The sequence below is a fragment of the Triturus cristatus genome, chromosome 8 (genome assembly GCF_964204655.1).
Source record: "Triturus cristatus chromosome 8, aTriCri1.1, whole genome shotgun sequence".
In the NCBI taxonomy this organism is placed as follows: Eukaryota; Metazoa; Chordata; class Amphibia; order Caudata; family Salamandridae; genus Triturus; species Triturus cristatus.
Genome location: NC_140591.1, coordinates 1,409,423,979 through 1,409,449,494, shown reverse-complemented (window position 1 = coordinate 1,409,449,494; position 25,516 = coordinate 1,409,423,979). Strand labels below are relative to the sequence as shown.

At 45.1% G+C, this 25,516-nt stretch overlaps 1 protein-coding gene across 2 annotated transcripts in view; it reads left to right on the top strand.

The window, feature by feature from the left end:
- The window catches only part of LOC146805833 (glutamate carboxypeptidase 2-like), a 428,404-nt gene that overhangs the window by 163,312 nt on the left and 239,576 nt on the right, over positions 1 to 25,516 (top strand). For both annotated transcript variants that reach the window (XM_085623137.1, XM_085623138.1), the window contains exon 7: positions 19,816 to 19,909. In XM_085623137.1, coding sequence (XP_085479263.1) covers positions 19,816 to 19,909 — 94 coding nt within the window. The remainder of the gene's footprint in view (positions 1 to 19,815; positions 19,910 to 25,516) is intronic.

The window sequence follows — 25,516 nt, the reverse complement described above, 5'->3', positions numbered from 1 at the left end:
CCGCTGCCCCTATCATTCCCAGTCTGTTCAAGAGGTTGGGGGGGAGGAAAGTTGATGACTTGCTCGATATGCATTGACAGGTCTCGTCGATCATTTCTTTACGTACCATTATGGTGAAAAACTTCGCCCTCATCTTCTACTTTGTTTTGACAAATGTCATATTATTATGATCATGATTTGATCCAGATTGGATTATTGCAGTAGTCTATATGTGGGAGTTACATCATGTACAAGCAATTAGAAATCAAGGAGCTTGATTAGTTGTTGAAGCACTTTGCTTCTGTCATAGGTATCCCGTCCTCAAATCCCTCTATTGGCTTCCTATTTATGAGAGAGTTTCCATAAACATCCTTTGTATGGTGCACTGCTTTATCTGAGGGTCCAGATCTGACCATGCCAGAGGGGAGGAGAACTCCTTTAATGAGGGGTGTGGCTAAGGACTGGTCTGAAGCTCCTCGAGAGGGAAGAAGGGTTCAGCCATTTTTAATTTAGTGCTTTTACAGTAAAGTGAGGCGGGAAAATACTCCAATCAGTAGCTAATGCACAGGATAACACTGGCACCTGCCCACCATCTCCTCAAAACATACTTGCACTTGGGAAGACTCATCTGAAGAACACAACCCTGCTGGAAGAAAGAAGACTCAAGACTCTTTGTGAAAGGAAGGGACTCATGGACTCCTGATCCTTGATCGCACCCAGGGACTGAAACTACTTTCCAAGAACAAAGCAATTGGCTTCCTCTTTTCTTGCTCCACAGACACAAAAGCAGGGTGATTCAAGAGGTTCCAACTGAATGAATATGACTGGAAACTGAGGGGTCCCTGACTGGTCAGAGCCCTGGTGCCTAGAAGCATAGCCAGAGGACCTGGGAGCTGAAGGACTGACCCGAAACAAAATGCATTCTAGCAGTTAGAGTAAAGTGAGACTTAATCATTGTTCCACCTCAGGAGTACTGGGCCAATATGCTGAGGCTAGCCCAGGGAGGTGGCACCTGTAGTTCATTGCCTCACTGAAACTGGGCTCACCGGGACATTGCAGAAAAGATACCTGGCCTTGTATATCCCTATCCAGCTGCAGCTTCCAGGCATCTGAGGCTAAAACCTTGGACTGCGGTAAGGCGGCCGATGTGTCTGACTGATGAAGCAACATCGGTTGCAACAAAATCCGGCTTTGTCAGGCTCTGAGCTTTTGTTGAAAATGCAAAAGTTTAAGATGGAATGCAATCGTGAAATATCTGCATTTGAGGGGCATCACAGACCTCAGCCTTGGACTTTGCCACACCGAAGGATTTTGGACTTCCATTTCTGAGACAAAGTTCATGGGAAATACTTTGACTTGAATATCCCCCTTGGTGTATCTAACCTTCTCTCCATTGCGATCCTTCTGAATCATGCTTAGGTCCCAGTCATGTGGGAACTGGGGTTTTTTACTGTTGCTTTACTTTTGTGGGTGCGTTTTTGCTTTAAAATGTTAATGATTCTTATCTCTAGTTCTTATCTGATTTAATGATTTTGGTGACCTTCTGCTCATGAAATATAGCTTTCTTTCTAAATTGGTTTGATCTGTGCCTTATGTTGTTTTCTAGACTTTTCGGTACTGCTTAAACTTAACAGGCACTTATTTGGGGATTTCCTGTTTTTTGTGCCAGAGGGCAGAGCGAACTTTTCTAAGAACTATTTTTGCCTAATCAGATTGTCCTCATTAAGATTTTAGGGCTCACCCCTTCTAAATTACTAATCCAATTGCTGACATTGTGGTATCAGCTTTATCTTACGTATGCCAGTGGTAGTCTGAGAAACATCAAACGGAATGTTGCATGTTAAAAATGAATATTAATTTTAGGTCTTCCTCTTGTTCAGATTTTAGTGCAAGGGCGAGTTTTGGGAAAGCTTTTTATTTAAACAGGCATTACCAAGATGTGGAAGCTGCTCTGTCTTAGCAGGAATAGGCTCTTGTGAACAAATATAAACAATGAGTAGTCTTTTTTCAGAATTCTCATACAAGAATCTGCGTGGAACACTGATGCCTTTGAATGAAAAGCTGTGGTGCAAATGAACTGCAGGTTGGGTCGTGAAAACCCATCTAATTATGTTTAGATGTTTGTGGAAATGTACATACTGCTTTATGTATTATGTTTTCTTTAATGGTGTTCTAAATTTGCATACTGAGTCAGATGAAGAATCTCTGTACCTCCTCTAGCCTTTCTTAGCATGCCATCATGTCCGCAGATTCAATCCATGTGTGACTACCACAGCACCGTTGTTCATAATATGAGTCCCAAATTTTGACTACTACACCGCACAATCAGGAAATAGTTATTTTGAACCAGACCTCGCTATAGATTTTGTTGAACTGTAACCCTCCCTGTAAAATTGCATTTTACGATCTGCGGGACGTACACCGGAGGGAGCCTGTGGCTGGTCACTGTGCCTCCACTTCTGAAAGGCTGGAAGGAGGAGAGAAATGCCTCGAAGTGGGGGGCATGTTTTCTTGCTTTTTATGACTCAATAAATGTTACTTGTGAGCAGCCTAACTTCAAAATGGCCACCAAGGGGATGCCCAGTGCCTTAATCATTGTTGCTGTTCAGCCTGACCTTGAGGTGGCGACTGGCCATCTGGGTATTTGTGGCGAAGCCACCAAGCCCAAGGCAGTAATCCTTGGCGAGATCTCCAGATCAGACATGGACACAATGGGCTTAAGCATTGGAAAGGTATGGAATGATACTATTGAAAAAAGGACCACAGTAGGAGGTGAGTGGCTGGGGAAGTGACAATGCCCCCGGGCGGAAACCACATACATTGTACAAAGCAAATGGCTGCGCGAAGATAAGTAAAACTTTATTGAGTCGCTGCCCATCACAGCCGCACGGAGAGCCGTTGAACCCCTGCAGTGCCGTGAGTATGCTGCCGTGAATTGGCAATAACTTCCATACCCCGCGACACGCTGACACTATATAGACTGAGTGTGGGGCACATTATTGTAAATATACGCGGGAAGACGCACGCACGCACTGAACACCCGCGCTGCTGTGGCACCTATTTGAAATAGCGCTAAAACCTGGTGGCATCCTACTGTGTCCCACCGTAATTGCCCGTCTGCGCCAATGCACGAACTGCACACCCACGATCCCAGGAGGCTGCCTGAATAGACAAATAATACCTGCACAAAACGTGGGCAAACATCAGGGCACTGCACCACTGAGGAGAAGCAAAGTACCCATATGAGCCCGAAAACAAAATACCTAATAACCAGATCTCACAGGCGGAGCCAGCCCCCGGCGCTTTCCTCATTGCTACGCACGGCTAATGACATCCCCCATTATACCACTGCAACCCCAGTGGAACAGATTGGTTGGATCTGAAGGGTGGCACCAGGGCAACACTCATCGGGACCCTTAATTAGCCCAATATACAAAGATTAACTCCCGCACTCATTCTCCCCAGGGTGCAAAATATAGATGCATCAAACAACATGGGCAAACTTGACAAAGAACAGCCCAGACTATCATTCGATACACGTCGCACGCCCAGGCCCACACAGGCACTTTCTGATACTCAGAATGTTCCAGAGACTCTAACATGGACTACCTTTGATCTTCTCTCCTCTCCACTGATCCACGCATCGTCCAAGAATATTGCTGATACTGCTGTTCCCCCCCACTCTTTTTATGTCATGTTCTACACCCTCGTTTATTCGCATGCTTTAACACCATGGTTTGTACTGTGCAACACTGCATCTATCCTTTGTTTGACCATCCCTGTGAAGACTGCCAGTACCGGCCTGACATTAAAATGGCGACCGAACTTTCCCCTGGGCCACATCTTCCCTTCCCCTCTGCTATCATTTGTTTCCAATTTTTCTCCGATCTCCTTATTCTGCCTACGCTCTTTTACCCTTAACTCACTTCTTTCTGCTAGCCCTCCCATTTTAGACCATGAGGGTTATTGACTTTGATTACACTACATTCAGTTCGGCAGAATACTTATTTTATTTTCATGGATTTTCCCTTCTACCTTCATCGTTAGCTGCTCTAGGGCAGTAGGCATCTGTAATAGCGTACCTACTCTCATTTCCCCCTGTCTGCTGTATTAGTCCTCCCCTACCGCCCAACTGTCCCTAAATGGCCTCCATGTTTGTGTCCCTTGCCAAAGCACTCCCTCTCCCCTTGTTGGGGAGGGATCCAGCATTTTTGCCCCGGAGTCTCGGATTCCCCTCTGAGAGAGTCCACAGTGTTAAGGGATTCACACATAGCGGAAAAAGGCCTTAATTGGCCTCCTTGAATGTGCCCCTTACCAAAGCACTCCTTTTCCCCTTGTTGGGGAGGGATCCTAGCATTCATGCCCTGGAGTCTCAGACACCCCTCTGAGAGTCCACAGTGTTAAGGGATTCTTCACATAGCGGAGGTCTGTAAATGTTCCCATTATCGCTGGGAACCCAGCACCTCACACCGTTAAAGGCGCTCTCCTTGAAACCTTTTGATAATCTCCTCCAGGCTGATACTTTAACCCTCTGATGTACTTCGGCGACCAAGCAACCTTGAGCTGATGACCGGTGGAGTTGCCCTACGCAGCTATTGAGGAGTTGGCTCTGGTTCCCCCCTTGGCCATCACCTACCCATCCGATTGTCAGACACTGTTTCTTCTCATGTCGCCCCCTTGTGTTTTCCTACCCCCACCTCTGTCCTCCCTCACTCCTTATCTTCCTCTTCTATTCCCTTTCTCTATTCACCGAATCTCTCTCCCCTGCCGGCCTTTCCCTCCCATACCTGAGCCATCCCTTTGTAACTCTTGTATCTCCAGTAACCATGTACCTGAAACTGTTGTAACTATGTTTTGATGCAATTGTACCTCCCCATGTAAAGCGCTCTGATACCTCTGGGTTTAGCCAGCGTTATATAAAACTTTTCAAATAAACCGTGGAGCCTGATCTATATGGCTGATGTCCGGTGGAGCTGTTTAGGCAGCTAAAGAGGAGATTGGCTTTAGTTTCACCCCTGCAGCCGTCACTTACCCAGGAGAACATTGAACATGGTTTGTCCTCACCTCTCCGCCATGTTTCATTCTGCCCCCCGGCTCCTCCCTCCGTGCTCCTGTGACTGCTTCCCTCTCCCAGACTTGCGTGGATCCTTCAAATCGGTTGCCTTGTGGTTTTTGTATTGATTTGTGGAGGTCCTGCCATTTTGGGGATGGTGCTATCGATCCCGTGACCTGGATCCTCCACGTTTACGACTTTCTACCGACCCTCCCTGCTGCTGGACTACTCCTTTGTTCTCCTTACTGACCTTCTCCCCTGGTCGTCCCCCCACCTTAAGTCTCCTCATGGCTTTTCCCCCTTGCCTTCCATGCCCCATCGGTCGTTTGTCTTGGTTATGTTCTGCACTAACAAACTCATGTTATTGTTTAATCACTGTTTTTCCCTTATGTCATACTTGCTCCAGAAACTGATGCAACTTTTGTAACTTGTAATTCGCTGATCCTCATGTAAAGTGCTCTGATACCTCCGGGTCTAGCCAGCGCTATATACAACTTTTCAAATAAATAAAGTTATCATGCAAGTTTTGTGTGTTTTTTAATCCTCATAGATGTGACCAATCTCTATTTCTATAAAATGTTCATGAGAACACATGCTTTTCATAAAACAGTATAGAAAATATAAAAAGGGACTAGAGTGCTCACCTTATTTATAGAGCAAATTTATCTAGAGATTGCACATGAGAAGTGACCAGGAAACTTAATTCTTGCAATAATTAGTCAAGTTTATGGTCATTCATCAGTATGGTAATATTAAATGAATTACGGAGCAATATTGTTAGAGGATTAGACAAAATTGTAGTGATTTGGAATATTTAAAACCATGCTGTATTGGTTATTTTATGCAGACAGGTTCTCAATATTTAGAACAGGACTTTGAGAATAATACATGATCACTATGAGACTTAATTTGTTCTGACGATACAGATTCAATCTGTAAGAAATTAGGTTACTGGTCGAGAGTGAAATCCTACTGAAACAGGAACCCCAATCCTTGTCATGGTGAGGCACAAGCAATCACCAAATGTTCCTTTGCTCAGCCCTCTGGTAGCTTGCACAAACGCAGTCAGGCTTAACTAAGAGGCAATGTGTAAACTATTTATACAGCACTTCAAACAGTAATCAAGTAACAACACAAGAAAATCCCACCCCAATTTTGAAAAATAGAGTACATTTGAATAAATAAAACAAGACCAAAATGGCAAATATCCAATTAGTCAAACCGGTGATATGCAAGTTTAAAGATGTCAGTGTAAATAGCACCAAAAAGCACAAAGCACCAACTGTGGGTATCTGGTTGAGGCAGACCTGGATAAAGTTACAAGTTCAGGCCACCTACGATGGAGCTACAGCCCAGGGTATGCATCTGTTCCAAGGAGTGGTGAAGCTATGATGTAAGGTCCTGTATCATCATCTAGGATCATGTCCACAAGCACTTGCAATGTGAAGTCCGGTGTCGAGAATGCATCGTAGAGTTGAGGGCAATTTATTAGTTCCAAAGAGCTGTGAGGCTGCGATAAGAGAACCTGCATTGTAGTCTAGGCTACCGTCGACAAGGGATTTGCAATGCAAGGGCCTGGGTCTTGAAAGCTTCGCACAGGAGGCGGTTCCAATTTAGGCTGCAGAGTCGATGCGGAGTCCTTGCGTCGGTATAACCCTCACAGTAGAGACGATGCGTCAGTTTCTGCTCAGGATTGCGCTACTCAGCAGAGGTGAAACGTACATTTTGCTGGGACCACAGGTAGGATGGCAGAACACCTTCAGGCCCACATCCAAGTCTCCTGAAATGTGGTGGCACCCCTTGGCAGAGTAGGACTAACTTAAGGCAGAGTCCAGGTGCTGATCCATGAGTTTTGGAGCCTTCTGTCCTGGAGGCTCTAGTCAAGAGGCCATCCAACTAGCCCTTGGAGTCACTTTCAGGTCCTGGAGTCAACAGATGCAGGTCCAGTCTTTCTCACCCATGCAGGAGGACAGCAGGCAGCAGGTCAGAACAGCAGGGCAGCAGTCCTTCAGCGCAGCAGAGTGGCAGTCTTTCAGCAGCACATCAATCCTGCCTCCTGCCAGAGTATCCACAGGTTCAGAAGTGTACTGAAGAGTTGGTGTCTGGGGTCCAATATGTATACCCGGGCCTTCCTTTAAAGTGGGAGTAGATTCCGGAGGTTTCCTGTTGAAGTCTCCAGGCAACCTGCCTCTCTTGTCCTGGCTCCAGACTAACCACAGGTGGTATGCAACCGTTTGTATAGAGGCAGTCTACAGCCTATTCAGGTGTAAGAGGGGTTGTGCCCAGCTCCACCCTCTCATCCTGGCAGTGGTGGCTCATCCAGACAGACAGAAGCTTTTTATTGTGTGTGGCTGTCTAGGAGGAATACACAAAGCTCAACTGCCAACCACACCCAGTCATGTGACCCCGAGACAGGCTGCAGGCACTAAATTGCCAAGGGAGGAAAATGCCAACTTTCTTAAAGTAAAACACCAGGGGTAGGGCCCTTTTTTTGTCAGTAAACCTGAGCCACCTACAATTACAAAAACCAAACAATGCCAATACTAACCAGTCCTTCATGCACAATCAGTTTTGCTCATGATCACTATAATTAATAAAAATGGTCACCATATGTTTTTATCAATTTATCATTAATCCCACACAGACGTACAATAGAAACATGTGATGAATTTTTCTCATCCCACATACAATATGTGTACACAACAGTGGATACAAACAACATATTACAAACATTCAACAAAACATTCAAAGAAAACACAAAGGCACGATATGAACAAAAAGCAATCCGTTCTGATTTTCAAATAGCCCAGACTGGAGCTAAAGAATAATTTTCACATAACTCTAAAAGAAGTTGGTTATCTCCATTATGAATGGACCATGCACCACAACCTCTACAAGAATCCTGTAACCAGGATTATTATGACAATACTACACATTCCTTTCTGCCCTGCTTATCAATGCCACTTTTTTGCTAGTTGGATGCACAGACGTCTGTCAACGCATTTCAAACCCGTCTCTTATTTGAGGGTTCTCAGGGCCTAAGACTGTTATCCACTCTAAAACAAATAATAAATAAATTGATCAATTACTACCTCAAAATTAATGTAGTAGGTCTCTAATACTTCAGTACCATCAATAAAAGGCTGCCACTAAAACTTACTTCATGTTACTTGTTTTTTTGGAAAGAAGAGATGTCTTAGTTCATCTAATATTTCCGCCTGAAACAAACAATTAGACCAAGTTACCTATTGACTCTATCAAACAACTGACTCACACATAATACCTTAAGACAATTTTTTTAAAATGATTCCACCGGGGAGCTGAAATTCTTTTCCCTCTAAGCGGTCTCTGTGTGACCCCTAAGAAGTCTTCCAAAAGGAGGCTTTTAATCTACAACAAAACAAAACTGGGAACCCAGAGGCATGCCTTCGATCATCACACAACTTCAATGATACAGCAAAAACTCCCGAGCTCTGATTCAGTAAATAGAAACACAATTGAAGATAGTTTGTGCTCGCAGACTCATTACACTGAAAAAAAACTTTGTAAAAGTGGCATTTTTTAAAAAAATTGTAATTTAAAATCCTAGTTCACCATAAGAGATTTTTCATTGCAACTCCAAAGACACCAAACATAATCTGAATACCTACTGCCATTTGGAGATTATCACTTACTAGGTGTAAAAAGATAACTCCAATGTTATCCTATGGAAGAGGCAGGCCTTACAGCAGTGAAAAATCAATTTAGGAGTTTTTCACTACCAGGACATGTAAAACTTAAAAACCTAATTTAAAATTGCATGTCCAACTTCTTAGATACACTGAAGTCTGCCCTCTGGGCTGTTCAGGGCCTACCCTAGGGGTGACTTGCATATATTGAAAAGAAACACCTGGGCCTTGCAAAAGTTTTTTCTTTTTTTGCCAAGTCATCATGGCATTTGAAAACTGCACGCACAGGCTGCAATGAAAGACCTGAGACATGCTTAAAGTGCTACGTAAGTGGTGGGTGGCACAATCAGTGTTGCAGTCCCACTGGTAGCACAGGCCCTGGGGTTAGGTACTCACTTTACTAGGGGTAAGGGGTGGGAGCACACTGCTTCACCTCCCAGCACAGTTTGCCCCTTAGCATTATGGTAAATGCAGTTCATGGTACATGCTTACTTGAATATTTACTGGAGTATTCCACCAAAGTTGGTGCTGGTTATTGTTGTAAATCTCTAGACACGTGTTTCTGGATTTCATCCGTCATCAGTAGAGCTAAAAACGAATTTAATCTGGAGTTGCTAAGCAGGCTGCCACAATCCTTTCAGGTCTCAGTACCTCTCCGAGGCGCACAGGTGCATCTCCACAAGCACAAACTGTGCTGGAAGGTGAAGCAGTGTGCTCACACCCCTTTCCACTTTACTAGGGCCTTACATGTCTTTTTGTAGGGATTCTTGTAAGAGATGTTGCACATAATGTTCCACTATTGCAGTGGTTCAATAAAACGTCTCATACATGGATGTTATTTCTTCATGAGCGCTTTAATGCTTCTTTCTGTTTGGCTTACATGTTTAGCTGTTGTTAATATATATGTTGTAACTGACAGTAGAGCACTGCATACTTACTGGTTGAAACACTTGTTTGTTATCCATGGACGAGACTTGTGCCTTGCTGCTAATTTTTAGGCCTCGGCTAGCGTTGCAGCGCTTGCGCAGCTCGCTTTGCGAGGCATGCAGTATACACTTTAGTGGGGAAGCTTCGTGGAAGCTCCGACCACTCTCTGCCCATATTTCTTACTGGCTTATTTCCTAAATGCAGGCTTCCAATAGGTTTTATGCTTGTTAGTCCCGCCTCATGACGACCATGTCGTCATTTGTATACTGCCACGGCTACTTTCCCCTTTACTTCAGCCACTATTTTGTTCCCCTACCTCCACCCCCCCCTTCCGCAGTCCGTCCTTCTCAGCCCCTCCCAATTGCACTCCTGTTCGTGCACTTTCATCCCGTGCGCCCCCCCCCCACAGTCTGATGCCTTCTGCATTGCAAATACTTGTTTTAGGGAAATGATTAGTTCTACGCGGTGACATTGGAGTCCCACACCACCGCAAAATTATCTACAGAACTTAAGAGCGGCTCATATTCGATCTTTCAGAGATACCAACGCAAGATGACCACTACGATATTCATGGCTGAAGTCCTTTCTTTGTTTTCAAGTCCTAGCGATTTGATAACCTACACTTCTTGTTCGGCTGCTTCCTTCCCGTGTGTCCGCCATAACGGAGTGCAGGTAAGAAACTGAGGGCGTCTGTAAATACCAAAGTACAATGCAGTCTTCCCCGTGCCCTGCGATCTGAAGCGCTTCAATAACCTACACTTCCAGTTCAGCTGCTTCCTTCCAGTGTGTCTGCCATAACGGAATGCAGGTAAGAAACTGATGGTGTCTGTAATACCAAAGTACTTATGCAGTTTTAGCCGTGCAGTGCTAAACTTGGAGAAAAAATGTTTCAATCCAGCAATGTCAGTCGGCTCGATGAGGAAGGAAACACTGACACACATACGTGTATTTTCAGCATGTAAGCAGCACAACTATGAAAGTCTTCTATATATGAACCATCACTAAGCAGAGTGTTCTCCGTTGTATAGTATGCCTGGCTCTTCCCTACAGCACGGTGGACGCTGGTACTTTGAATGGCCACTGTACAGCTGCAGGTGAGCCTAGTGACCATGAGTCCATCTATACCCGTTATGTTTTCTGTATGTAGCATTGTGACATTTCTACTTTTTGGTAAGCCCCTGATGTGCATTTCTACGCCTAGTGTGTGACATTTTGACCATTCAAGGGCATGTAGCTTTGTGTTAAAAATATTGAAACTATTTAAGTACCAAAATTCAGTACACAAGTGAAATACATTAACTGCTCACACTTGTTATACAAAAACTGATGTCATGTTGAGACTGCTGAAGTTGCCCTATGACAGATTGACGTTTATTTTATTTTTTGAGGCTGTGACACTTATTTATGGTCAACCATAAAAAGTTAGTTCTAAACAGATGCACATCGAGATTTATATTAAAACTTGTGTATCCCACTAGAGATATCTACTTCTTTTGTGTCAGGATTGAGAAGCACATCCAGTCCTGTTTGCTCATATTTGGGTGCTAAAAGGAAAATTGAAAATCTAGAGCGCAGATGAGTACCTTTTCTATTGGCTTTCAATCACGAACCTGTAGGCTGGCTCCTATCACCAGAGACCTGATAACATGCAATACTCTCTTACAAGCCCCGGTTTATCCCTCTAATGGGGCGTGCTAGCATTGCTGCATCTATCCTTGCACTGTTTGTGTCGCTACCCTATGCGCACTCTAAGCTTCAAAGTCAGTAGAGCCTTAGCCAGCTTCAGCCTAAGGTCTTCCAATACCACTCTGTCTCCTGGTAAATGGTGTGAGAAGGACAGACTGCAGGGAGGGGAGCACAGCAAGCAGGAAATCGTATGTCTGTGTACCTGGTCGGGGGAGTGTGTATGTCTGTGTTAGACCTGGCACCTTGGCGTGAGTCTCCCTTCCACTTTTTTTGTCGCTGTGCCTCATGAGTTTTGCTGGTGTGCCACTGCCAACCAGTGCCACAGTGCAAGTGCTCCCTATTTAAAATGTATATGTTGGTTGGATTCCATGATTGGCTTATTGGTTTACAGTCAGACCCCAGTAAAGTGCACCAGGAGTGCCCAGGTCTTGTAAATACAAATGCTGCTGGTGGGCTTGCAGCACTGGTTGTGCCACCCACAGAAGCGGCCTGGTAAAATGTATCTTAGGTCTGCCATTGCAGAACCTGCGTGCAGTCTGGTACTGTCATGCTGACTGGGCAAGTGCACACACTTGCCAGTCCCTAAACCTACCCTTAACTTCATATCAGTCACCCCTAGGGTAAGCCCAAGGGCAGGGTGCATTGTAAGCATAAGGTAGGACAAGCCCTGATGTGTGTGGCATGTCCTAATAGTGAATTACAGCCATTTTCGTTGTTCACTATTGTAAGGCTACCTGTTCTCCATAGGCCAGAATGGGCTGTTAGAATTGTTACATTCTATGATCCTAACAGACCCAGGGAACATGGTAGAAATTCGAGTTTAGTATGCCTGAACTCAGAATAATAAAATACATCTTTTAGTAAAGTTTATTTTAATATTCTGTGTTTGCAAATACCACTTTTAGAAAGTTGGTATTTGCTTGCTTGACCATTTCAGCCTGCCTCTGCTATGATGTGTATCTGCCTGTCTGGTTGTGTGAGTGACAGGGCTGGGGAAACCCAGAGGGGCAGGGCTAGGCAGCCTGGTGGTGAATAGGAAGATTGGCAGTCAGATGGGTGGGAGGAGTACACCTGGGCTCTGAATAGGGTTGTGCTCTGCTACCACAATGCTGGCTCTACCTCCTGCGGAGCGGCTGATGTCTCTGCCCTGCACCCTGAATACAAAGGCAGAGTAATGTCAACAGAGTGCTCAAGAGCTGGTTTGGACTGGGCAAAGGCCCCTCAACCCCAGAGGAACAAAGGAATTAGGGGTATAAGTATTGGGACCCTGCTCCCAAGAAATTAGATCCTGCTGAAACAAGAAGAACCTCTGCCAGAGGAGAAGGAACTGGGAAAGCTGTAGGAGGAGTAACTGTCCCCGACCTGGGGGATTGGCCTGCAGTGGTTGCCTTGCTGCTGAAGGAGAGGAGAAAAACTACTAAAGACTTTGCTTCAACTTGTGCTTTAAAAAGGATCTCCAAGGGCTTAAACTGAGCTTGCCCCCTGAACGAAGTCCCAGGACCAGTGGACTTCACACCCAGCTCCCCAAAGTCTTTTGGAAGTGCCTGCTGTTGTTGTTGGGCCTTCTGAGGGACTGCGTGTCGCAAGGAGCTGGAAGCGCGACGCAAGGAAGAGAAGCGTGCCGCCGTCGGATCCGCTGTCGTCGCATCTCGCAGAGAGTGTCGCCGCTGCAGCATCGCATCGAGCTGAAGCGTCTCGCATCATTCCGGAAGTGTCTCGCAACGCCGAAGAAGCGTGTCACCATCGCATCCATCGCAGCTGTCGCATTGCACCGCATCGAGAGAAGAGTCTCGCATCGAGGAGGAAGCGTGTCGCCATCGCAGCCATCGCAGCTGTCGCATTGCACTGCAACCAGAAAAGCGCCTCGCATCCACAGAGAAGCGTGCCGCCGTCGGAGCCGCTGTCGTCGCATCTCGCAGAAGGGGTGTCACCGCTGCAGCATCACATCAAGCGGAAGCGTCTCGCAACGCCGGAGAAGAGTGCCGCTGCCAAGGCCGCTGTCATCGCATCTCGTCAAGGGTGACGCCGCTGTAGCTGACGCATCGAGTCGAGCCTTCTCGCAACATCGGAGAAGCGTAACGCATCTGGAAGATCCCGTGTTTATTTCTTTTGCACCAAGAACTTCAACGCATCTGCATCGCTGCAACACTTTCGTTGCCCTGCGTGTCGCATCTAAGGTACATTGACTTAAAGTGTCGCATTTAAGAACTTAAGAGAAACTAAGCAATCTTCTACCAACTAAGCAACCGTATTGTGTATTTTTAATCGTTTAATGTTCTTGTGATAATCCTATATAAAGAATCCTTATTTTTAATATAAATACCTGTGTGGTGTCCATTTGTAGTGTTGTCACTTGGTTACTGTATGTGTTCACAAATGCTTAACCTATAACTCTCTGAGATAAGCCTTGTCTGCTCGCGCCAAGCTACCTAGAGGGTGAGCAAGGGGTTGTTTTAGTAGTGTAACCCCTTACCCTGACTAGAGGAAAGGTTCCCTGCTTGTCACAAGTACCTACCTGTGCCAACCAGAGAACCCGGATTCTAACAGTCTGTGTTTGCAAGTCGGTATGTCTGTGTTTGCATGTGTGAATTTGTATTTCTACTTTGGCTAACTGAACATTTATGTACCAATAACTTGTAGTAATTACATAATGTGTTGTCATTGGTTTTAGTATTGCACCAGAGAAGAAACTTTTGACGAATACCTGGGGTTTTATGTGCTGATAGTAGAAATGAGCAACATTAGAGGTTCTGTATATTGATAATAAATACGATGCCAGAGAGAATGATCAAAGTGTCAAGCTTCCTTCTGACATTCAGTGATCTGTAGCTTACAAATTGTCATGATGGCAGGGCAGACTCAGCCTTCAAATCTGTTATTTACAGTGCTTTGAAATTGGAGAGGAGCGGCATAGAGTGCTACAAAACATGCATTTTTATACAAATCTTTAAATTAAAAGTTCAACAGTCTTGCCAGCGTATGTGTTTTGGCCCTGAAGTTGAGGAGTCATTGGAAGAAGGGCCCTGATATTGATTAGTGTGGGGTTTTGCTTGAGAACCTGAAACGTATTGCATTTCGATAAATACTCATATCATGGGGATAATGTATATAAAATGGAGCACTTGACAAAGACAATAGCCTGGCTTGGTGGCACCAACACATGCTTTCACAAAAGCTGATTTTTACAAGTGGTACGAAAGGGGGCTTGACTGATCATGTCACTTTATCACCGTGCATGCTAACAGCACCCAGGCTAATGTGCTGCATAGCTAAATACATATAAGGTCCCAAAGACAAGGCCGATTGCATTGCAAATGCTTGTTTTATATCCATGCTCTTGTTGGTTATAAGCAGGACGGCTTTGGCTGTTCTTGGCCTACCATTCCACTCATGCCTCAGTGCACAGGCCCTACCCGCAACTGTCTCCACAATTTTATCCTACAGACCAGCTTCCCCTTGCACACTTATTGAAAAAAGCCTGAAATTTCTAATATTTATCTCTTTCCATGCACTTCATTGATTGGTCTTACTCGAGAGAAAGTGTCACACAAAGTGTCACACATTTGGCAGATGAAAGTCACTCTTAAGTACACTGAAACCATAGAATTGTCACACATAAGCCATCTGAAAACTTGGGAGCTATGAACCGGTCAGCTTGCAGGGTAACTTAAAGGGAACACAGAATAAATCCAAAAACTGCAGCAGCTCAAAATGAGGTTGCAAGCGTTTTGTTCCAGCGGTGTTGAACATTGTTTTTTGTAGTGACTGAAAATGGACACTTATAAGTTTGAACATCGTGAGAGTCTTAAACTCCCACTGTATTGCTGCTTGACTTTTTGTGGCATACCGCATGGAATTTTTCTAGGGAAATCTTCAGCTATCAAGGGTAAGGCTGAAATTCCTTGCAGAAACCCGTCTGTTGGTAAGCCTATTTTTGCCTAATCAATCAATCAATCAATCAGTTAATTTGTAAAGCGTGCACCCGTAAACCCGTAGGGGTTTCAAGGCGCTGGGGGGTGGGTGTTGCTGCTGCTGGTTGAAAAGCCATGTCTTGAGTTGTCTCCTGAAGGTCAGTAGGTCTTCGGATTGTCGTAGGTAGAGGGGGAGGGTGTTCCAGGTCTTGGCAGCGCGGTGGGAGAAGGATATGCCTCCGGAAGTGGTTCTACGGATGCGCGGGACCGTGGCCAGGGAGTGGTCAGCGGAGCGGAGTATCCTGTTGGGTACGTAGAAGGAGAGTCAGCTGTTGAGGTAGGCTGGGCCGGTTTTGTGGAGTGCCTTGTGTGTGGGGATCAGGAGCTTGAAGGAGATCCTTCTGTCAACTGGGAGCCAGTGCAGGTTCCTCAGGTGGGGGGTGATGTGGTCGCGGCGTGGGACGTCGAGGACCAGGCGTGCAGAGGCGTTCTGGATTCTTTGTAGTCTGTTGATGAGCTTGGACGAGGCTCCGGTGTAGAGGGCGTTTCCGTAGTCTAGTCTGCTGCTGACTAGGGCCTGGGTGACTGTTTTCCTCGTGTTTGTCGGGGTCCATCTGTAGATATGGAATCTTAGCAAATTGCAGGTCGCCAAAAAGACTGTGAACTCTTTAGCCTTAGCTCAACAATTCACTTACCTGCAGCTAAAACATCTTTTGCATGCTATGATCATTTCTCTACAAAAGCAGTTGCACTCCCAAGGAGTCCTTGGATAGTTGTTTGTAACGTTTCCTGACTGTTAACAGTTCTTTATTGTCGCAGAAGTTACTTTACCGTAAATGTACAGTTTTCAGTTGCACACATCACTTTATACATGTTTGTGCAAATTCTTTGCTTTGTATATTGAGTTATTTTGGCGTGCCAATTAGCAACCAGAGGGCACTGTTTATGCGCTGTGTTTTCCAAAAGGTAAATAAGCACTGCATGTTTACAAAAGTAAGCATGCTATGTCTCCGGTGGTGGCCCAGTCCAGGGTTGGCTGCCCCCGTAGTATATCTGGGGAGAGAGTTGGCTGGTCAGCGGGAGTTGTTAGGGGTCTATTGCGTCCTTATAAGAATAGGTGACCCTGGGAATGATTTAGTAGCTTGGATAGCTCCTTCTTGAAGAAGCAGGGCCTCGCGGAGCTAGGAACATTGGATTCCACCCAATAAAATACATCCAAAGACACCTTCTAGTTCACGCCCCATCAACTTCTGTGGGATCAGGCCCGGTTCTAGAGGGTGGGCCGGGTGGGCCAGGCCCACTCAAACATGAGCTTGGTCCACCCAAACATGAGCCTTGGCCCTCGCAGTGAGGATATGATGGGCAATAGAAAATGGGCACTTTAATTTAAAACGTTCCTCCGAACGTTGTTTTTCTTCATATTCTGGGAGATGCGTTATTGGGCCTGGGCTAGGGTGGGCTGTGTTGTGCAAAATTCTTTATTTGACACCGAATAACTTTTGCCTACCGTCCTGTGCTGCTGCGTGGATATTTCCATTTCTTTTCAGCATTTGAGAAAAGAAGTTTGTTTATTCTGATTCACCTTTCCTGACTCCTGCAGCTGCTTATCAGATCAGGCTGTGACACAAGGAGTAGGTAAGAGAATGTGTTGCTGTTTGTTTTTATTTTAAAAATCTGCACAGGCCCAGCAAGGCACATCATTATCATGGCCATGGATGCAAGGCAACAATAAAACATGTCCAGAGAACTGGTGATTAATGATCCTGCTGGTGAGCAGTCCTTTACCTGTTGGTAGTTTTGAAATGCAGATAAGCTGTATTTTATTTGGATAGCTCAGTGGGTTACTGCCTTTGTCACAGAGATTCTTGTGTTACTTGCAGTTCAAAAGTTACAATCCTAACATAGGACAGTGGCTATGAACTGTCATCAAAGACCTGCAGACAAACATGAATGGTATAGTTAGAACTTCACTTTTTTTGTGTTACTATAAAGTTAGAAATTCCCCAGTCTTTCATTATTTTAATGTTGCTAAAAAGAGTTTGGGTCGATATACATTTTTATTAGTAAAGCCAACCCCCAACCACTAGGGTATGCTTTAGATCCTGAGTTTGTGCTTCCCCAGCCCAAACCCTCTTAAAATATACTGCCCACCAGTATGGATGACATGTCATTCCTACACTTTGTAATCCTCATTGGCTCATGTGACATTCCCTATAGATGGAATTACGTACTTTTATGATTTTTCGTCTCTGTATAATGTGTGGGTGATTTAAAGTACTGTGACACCCTACACTGATATGAGTAGCGCTATACAACAAATGAAATTTATATGAGAGGAGGCTACAGAGACATGAAGGGTACTGTTGGAGGGTGGTAGTAATGGGATCTGCGGAGAAAAAGTTAATTGGTGAGGCGTCAAAAAAGGGTTTCGCACTAGTGATAAAACCGGCCCTGTCATTGCCTTTCTGTTTTTATTTAATTAGCAATCAGGTAATTAGGGCAACAGTGGAACATATTTTAAAGTGTGTGCTAATTATATTTACTGCTATATTCAATGTTTTAAGTTTGAAGGTGATTTTACTAATGTTTTTTACGGGAATAATGAAAGTAGAGCTGGATGGTGGCTGATATGGGGCTGGAGCCCGAAGGTCAGCTGTGAGATAAGGTGCACAGGAGAGGGATGGTCGAAAAGTGGATAATCGGGCCTGGAAGTACTTGTGTTGAAACCTGGCCTGTTGGAATTTGAGGGTTTTCACTTACATCCAGACATTACTCTTACTTTCAAATAACTCTCCACGTGCTCTTTATACACACAGAATTGATCTGTTGTATACTGGTGACTGGTTGCACGTAAATATAATGTAATCTAGGGCTTGTAGGCTGGAAGAAAATAAATTGGGCCCGCAGTGGCCCACCCAAATGCACCCTTGGCCCACCCAACCAAAAAGTCCTGGAGCCGGGCCTGTGTGGGATAGAAGAGGGTTGTAACTCACCTGGTGGTACGGGTGACACTGTACATAGAGGGAAACTGGGGCAACACTGTGAAGACGGAACTCTGTACCGAAGCCACTGAAAAGAAAGCTCGTCTCTGGAAGGCCGGCAGAGCTGGGGCAGTGTCAGTCAGATGCCAGCATCCAGTCCACTCCTGTTGTACTTCAGAGACAGAGACCTCCTGGGGACTCAGCTGACACGCGACCGGCGGCTCCAGGCAGCCTTCTAGTCGTCTCTTGTTTTAATCATTGGCTTGGGTGACTCCTCCCCAGCCCTACCGACCCTCCAGATACACCAGCCTGCTGGGAAGCTCAGGACAACTCTTTAATACCACTGTATGTCTGCCCAAGGAGGCGCGTGGGGAAAGTGCTGGAACGTCAGTTATCACACGTAGCAAGGTCATTTGTAGTGAAGTAGTCAATGGATGAATGAACACACCAAGTGCGGGTCGACTCAGCCTTTCATCCTTCTGAGTTTGGTTCGCATAATCTTTGATGTGGGAGGTGCCGAGGGGCAGTTGTCATCCTCTAGAGAAGCTTTAGCTAATCATTGAAACTAATTTAATGGTCAGTGACTGTGGTAGGGGCGGAAGGCATTGTGCAGCAACGCACACCTATGTGCATACTTGCGCAAAGGCTCTTAAGGTTCAAACAGCAGCGCACACCATTGTGCACTCGCGCGAAGGTTAGCGGCGCGAATCCAGAGAGGTTCGGATTATAAAAAGTCTACACATGCCGGGAAGGTGGGTCACTGAATTGCACGGTCGCTGCTACCAGGTCCTGGAAGTCAGGAGTTTGAATCCTGCATCACCCACTCATCCACACGGGGACACTATACCGTGTCCGTTGTCTGGGAATCACCCAAGGTGTGTAAATAACAAAGGGGCGGGGCTAGGGGGCTTTTGGGGGCAAGGGAGGGCAGAGAGAAGCTGGCGTAGGTGTGTGGGTGTTCCACTATCCCGGGCATCATAGAAATGTACATTTAAAATATGTATTTGATTCGTTCATGTAGAAACCTGACTTTATAAACTCTGATGTGTTTATTATTGGTGTTGTATAAAGCGCTAGCATTTACTTAGTAGCGCTCGTAAGTTTTGGGCGCTATGCAGTGCATATTTTATAGATCTAAAGGATAGTCTTTCCACATGGTTGTCTCGTGAGCAGCACCCTCGATTCACACTGATATCACTGCACTTTGTAAGACTTGGAACTTTTTGGAATAAAAGGCCTTCTATTTTTTGCTACCTCTTTTACATGCTCTCATAGTATAGTTATTTTACAGTTACACATTGTAATCCTCTTGAATATTCTCCAGCTGGAGCTTTGAACTGGTGAGGATGTTCGTATTGACTGTGGCTAAGCTGTTGAATATTATTGAATTTTTGTTCACTTTAAGTTAAATGCAAATTAAAATTACCTTCACAAACCGTTTTGTTCAGGCATCCTAATAATATGTTTCCTTCTCTGGAAATGAGTGTTGTCCCTTTCAAAATGCTTGTTCCATGATGTCCTAATTTTTCATTGACGATGGTCCTTAAAATTGTTTACGAAACTGCCTCCTCATAAAAGAATTCATTCTTTGCCTTTTTTTTTTTTTACAGAGTATACCTACCGATATGGTGCAGCTGAGGGTGTTGGTATCCCAAAGATTCCAGTTCATCCCATAGGTTACAATGATGCTGAGGTGTTATTACGGTAAGCAGAGAATCTTTAAAAACATGAGAGATAATTGAACAATGTTTTTAATAAGAACGCTGTTCAGAATTTCTGTTTGTCTTTAGAATCAATTATTCTATGCTATATATCTACAGGTTTTTTTAAGATAAGTTTAAAGGGCTTTACATCTGTAGTTGATTGTTTATTTACAGGTAAAGTAAAATGGGCACAAATATTATAACATCACTGCCATGCTCAATACACCACCATGCGAAATAGCATGACAAGAAAGGCTACCTAAAGCAAAATATGGCAGGGGGTATAAATTATGGCCATGATCCACCTCCCAGACCCGGTAGGAGTGGGTGGGTCGTGACAATACGCGCAATTCGCACAACTTTTAGCACATGAGGATTGCCTCATGTTTTACCTACCGGGTACTGTTGAAGCCTAGTTAGTCTACATAATTGGGTAGTTACAGGTCTGACAGGTACACTAATAGGTAGATACATGGCTGATGTGAGTATGAATCCATGTCACCAATTGTAAGGTGTAGATAGTCTTCACTGTTCTGGTCCTGAAGAATCGCATGTAGAATATACTTTAAGCCAGAAACTTGTTGATCTTCACTCACCAATAGGGACGCTTAAATCCAAGACATAAATCTTAGCAGAGCGCCTCATTGTTTGTTTTTACCTAGGGTAGAAGACCTAAAGAATAAGGTTTGGTTTCACTGGTACTCCCAGCCCTATTTTAAATCACGTTCTCAACTCATACATCTACACATTTCTGGCCCCTCATTCCCACTTCACCATACGGCTATTGGAAAAAGATCTCTGCCAAATCGCCCCTACTATAGGTAGAAAATTGGGTATTGCACCACCGACCCAACGAGGAGCAGCCCAGATGATGAAGCTTGACACCTGAAAGGGTGTATGAGGGCATTAAAATCCAATATATGGACTCCCAACTTTGAACACTCCAGGTCAAGTTGGCACGGTTTCCCTTGCTCTGACACCCAATCATTGAGGAACAGCATAACCTTCGTTTTCAATACTTACTCTGGGGCATTTATGCTAGACCTCCCACTCTTTTAGGAGAGAAAAAGCCCCCCAGTCCCTCCTTTGTATACAGACAGGATCCATGGCCTACACTCACCTGTGTACACAAGTTAGTGCGTAGATGCCCTCCTCCGAACTTCCTGTGAACTTGAGTCTTTAGGAGCAGGGCAGAAAAAGCATTATGCTAATGTATATTGATCATGTTGCAAATTATAAACGTATCACATTGAGAATCATTGGCTCACAAACTTTAATTATGAAACACTAAAGATATTTTTCCACATACAAAGAGTATTATAGCTCACATTGTGCATTACCTTCGGTGCGGCATGACCGCAGTCTTTGTGCCCATTCTTCCACAAACAGTCAGCTCTACTGCACATGGTATTAACACCCTTTTTATCCCATTTTGATTTGAATTTTTTACAGTTCACAATATAATGTCAACAGCACTATCATACATATTGCTATCAGTTATGTCATCTATGTTGTCATTTGTTAGAACTGGAATACCTGGCTGGATGAGGTATGCACCCATGCCAGGCAGGAACCACCACTATAGTCATGGTAAGCTAAGTACACACTAAAAGATAACTTGTGCCTCCCCCCCTTGGTAGCTTGACACAGAGCAGTCAGGCTTATGTAATGAGGTAATGTGTAAAGTATTTTTGCAAAACACACACACACCCCCACCACCCAAAAAAATACTCCACACAGGTTAAGAAAAATAGATTATTAAAATATGAATAAAACAAGACCAAAGCGATACAAATCTAATGTATAGAAGTTGAGATATTGAATTTTAAAGAATAAATGCAGTAAAGCCCTTCAAAGCGAATAGCGCTAAAAAGGATACTTTAGGTTGCATTGGAGCTGGGCAAAGTCAAAGTTCAGGCTGGCTGCAAAGGAGCATCATCCGGCTAAAGGAGCCATGCAGGCTCTGGTGAACAAAGTACATTTCCTGGTCTCAAACAGCGAAATGCTTCCATCTTCTCCACGCAGTGAAGGCTATGTGTTAGTCCCGACAATGGGTGCCAGAGTTGAGAGACGTCCAGTGATGCTCCGAATTCAGCCACGCAGTCAATGCAATGTGTTCATTTCACCAAGCTTCAGTGGTGATGGTACACTGTCCGATGCGTCGATCTCTGGAGGCAAAGCACAGTTTCCAAGGCGATGTGCTGATTTCACTCCCACAACCCGAGTGATGCACCAGTTCTGCTACACGCAGACACGAGATGCTTCGAATTCTGTGTTGCAAGTACCTGTGCCATTTCCACTAAGCCAGGCACTGGAGCATGGGTAGAGACTTGATATCCCCAAGTCTCAAGCAACAGGAGGCAAGCCAACAAGCCCTTGGAGATCACTTGGAGTGAAAGCAGAGTCCAGCCCTTCTTCAGTAGAGTCAACAGCAGGGCAACAAACAGAAAAGCAGGCTTTCCAGATCAGAAGTCCAGTTGAGTCCTTTAAGCAGCACAGCAGTTCTTCTGGCAGAGCTTAATTACAAGTTCAGTAGTGTCTGATTTTAGGGTGCCAGAGACCCAGTACTTATACTCAAAAGTGCCTTTGATGTAAGGGTGCTACGCAAACAAATGATGGGCGGAATGCTGAATAAATCATACATTCACTCCCAGTCAAGAGATCTGGGTTAAATCCATAGTTCGTTTGTTCACCAGGGGTGGGGTGAATGTATGATTTATTCAGCATTCCGTCCATCATTTGTTTGTGTAGCACTTTGCTGTAAGGGTGACTTCAAAGAAGCTCTCTTAAGTGCACAAGTATCCCTTTCAACCCCGTCCTGTCTGTCAGGCTATCTGTGGGGGGGGGTGATCAGTCCTTTGTGTGGGTACAGAACCTTGCCTATTGAAGGGAAGTGTTATTTCATCCTGCCCAGGCAAGGCCATCACAATGTAGATGTATGTAGATGGCTATTCAGACAGACCTATCCTTCCTGTGTTGTGGCTGTCTAGAGGGAATGCACCAAGTGTAGCTGTCACCCACCTCAGACATGTATTGAAGACAGGCTGTCAGACACACAGAGTAGTAAGTACAGAGGAATGTCCACTTTCTAAAAGTGGCATTTCTAAAATAGTAACGTTAATTCCAACTTCACCAGTAAGGAGGATTTATCATTACCATTCCAAACATATGAAAAAGCTACCACTCTCTGATCAGGAATTACAGCTTAAAAAGTGTATTAAGAAATTCCCACTAAAAGCCTATGAGAGCAGTAGGCCTCAAAGTAGAGAAAAACAAAATAGGCTGTTTGTCACTACCAGGACATGCAAACCATAAAGGTACATGTCATACCTTTTACTTACATAGCACCCTGCCCTTAGGGTTACTAAGGGCCTACCTTAGGGGTGACTTATATGTAATAAAAGGGGAGTTTGATGCTTGGCAAGAAGTTTTAAATGCCAAGTCGAATTGGCAGTAAACTGCACAGATGGGCCCTACAGTGAATGGCTTTAGGCAGGTTTGAAAGGCTACTTATGTGGGTGGCACAATTATAGCTGCAGTCCCACTAGTAGCATGTGTATTACATGCCCTGGGTATATGTTATATCACTTTACAAGGGACTTACTAGTAAATCAAATATGCCAGTCAGGTAAACATCAAAGTCACCATGTTTATGGGAGAAGCACATGCGGTTTAGCTCTGGTTAGCAGTGGTATGCTGTTCAGAATTGTTAGAAAGTGCCATTTTCTCATGGTCACCTCCCATGTTTTGCTCTAGATGCGGACTTTGTAGGTCTGGAAGGGAACTGGGACCTTCTAACCAGGTGCCAGTGCTTTTCCGCTTAAACTGTAACTATTGAATTGGTACACCCAATTGGCAAGCACTTATCACTCCTAAGTCCCTAGTGGATGGTACCAGTGGTACCCAAGACAAGGGTGATTAGAGGGGTCTCCAAGACTGCAGCACTTTGTTGTGCCACCCTGGGTGACCCGAGTAAAAGTATGTCTGCAGGTCTGCCATTGCAGCCCTGCACAAGCAGCCTGTCTGCTTGAGAGTGACTCTGCACACACCCTGTGCTGCAGAGCTAAACCACTTCCTTAATGTAAATAAGTCACTCTTAAGGTTGTCCTCCTAAGCCCAGGAGTTAGAGTGCCTTATATGAAAGGTGTGGATATATATGTTTACACGTATATCTCCCTACAGCAACCCTGTAAAGCAAGGTTTTACTGTACGTGACCGGCGGTCTATGGAGTAACCTGGGCTGGCTACCAAGGAAACCCGAGATGTAATGTAATGTAATGTAAAATAGCATTTGTACCGCGCTGCAGTCACTCCAGGGAGCATCAAGGCGCCAGATACTGATTTAGTGATGAAGGAAACAGGTAGGGAGTGGATGGAACTCACCCAACTGTTACACTAGTGCTCTAACGCGGGAGTCCTGTAGCTTGAAAATCCAGGTTTTCAGTCCCTTTCTGAAATCTTTTTCCTTGTCTAGGGCACGAGATAGCCAGCTCCATTATGGAACGACCAAATTGTGTGATGTTTTGTATCAAACACCATGCTTTTTCACCCACAACATGATTGCCGTGTTGAGGGTGAGCTGGCATGAACAGAAGTGCTACCCTACGTGGGTACCCCCTTCGGATATAAAGCTCCAGTGCCTTGCCGGGCTTCCCCAAGCCATTTGCTGCCAAGACAAGAGTCTACCCTCCTGGTCTGATGTGCTAACACTTCCCCAGGACAGAGACAAAAGCCTGGGCAAGGACGAAGGTCACACCCCCATCTTCCCAGGATGGCTAGTGTTTACAGTAATCAAGACAGTGAGCCATAAAGGTTTCACTGCCTTGATATGTATTCTCTTCTCACCCACTCGAGAACAAAGCCCTTCCCGCCCTGTCCAGCCTGACAGGTGGGAAAATTCGGTAGTCAGGAGGTGTACACCTCCAAAAGGTTAGCCACACCTTTAGGGTGGGCTGAGAGGTCTGTACAGCCAAGGAAGTGTTCTGCCATTTTGACAGACCCTAAAATCAAGTATTCTGGGTAGCACAGTGACGTACATCCACAGAATGTTGTCACTACAGGGGCGCGTTAGTTGCAGGGACCAGTAGCCCATTGGCCATTGTCACTCATGCCCTAACGCCCCCTAAACTAGGATTTAAGTGCTCCACTGGCACCAGAATGTTAAATCTATTTTGGAATCAAAGAAGAGGCACAAAGAAGATGCCATCACAGAAGACAAGACTTTGGACTATGCCGCAGCACAAAGAGAGGACACTTAAGTGCGGAGAGCGTGCCCAAAGAGAAGTGGTGTCCTGAAATCCTAGAGTAGTAGCCAAGCTCACTTCAAGTTTGGAGCCGCTGGTCCATTCCTGTTGACCTCAAGCCACTGAATTATCCAAAGACTGCATTTGCTACAGCCAAGGCTTGGTGATTGCCAGTCAAGTGATCGACCCTGTGAGTGACAACTCCAGCCTCACAGTGACAGCAACCGACGGTGGAAACTACCCCGCTGCTGTGTCCCTTCTGCCTGAAGTTGGTGTAGTTGAGTATGTGGCAAGCATCTTTGGCACGACCAGCCCCCTGTGATTGTCAGCTGCCAGCTACCTTTGCACCCGGGCCGCCGAGCAAG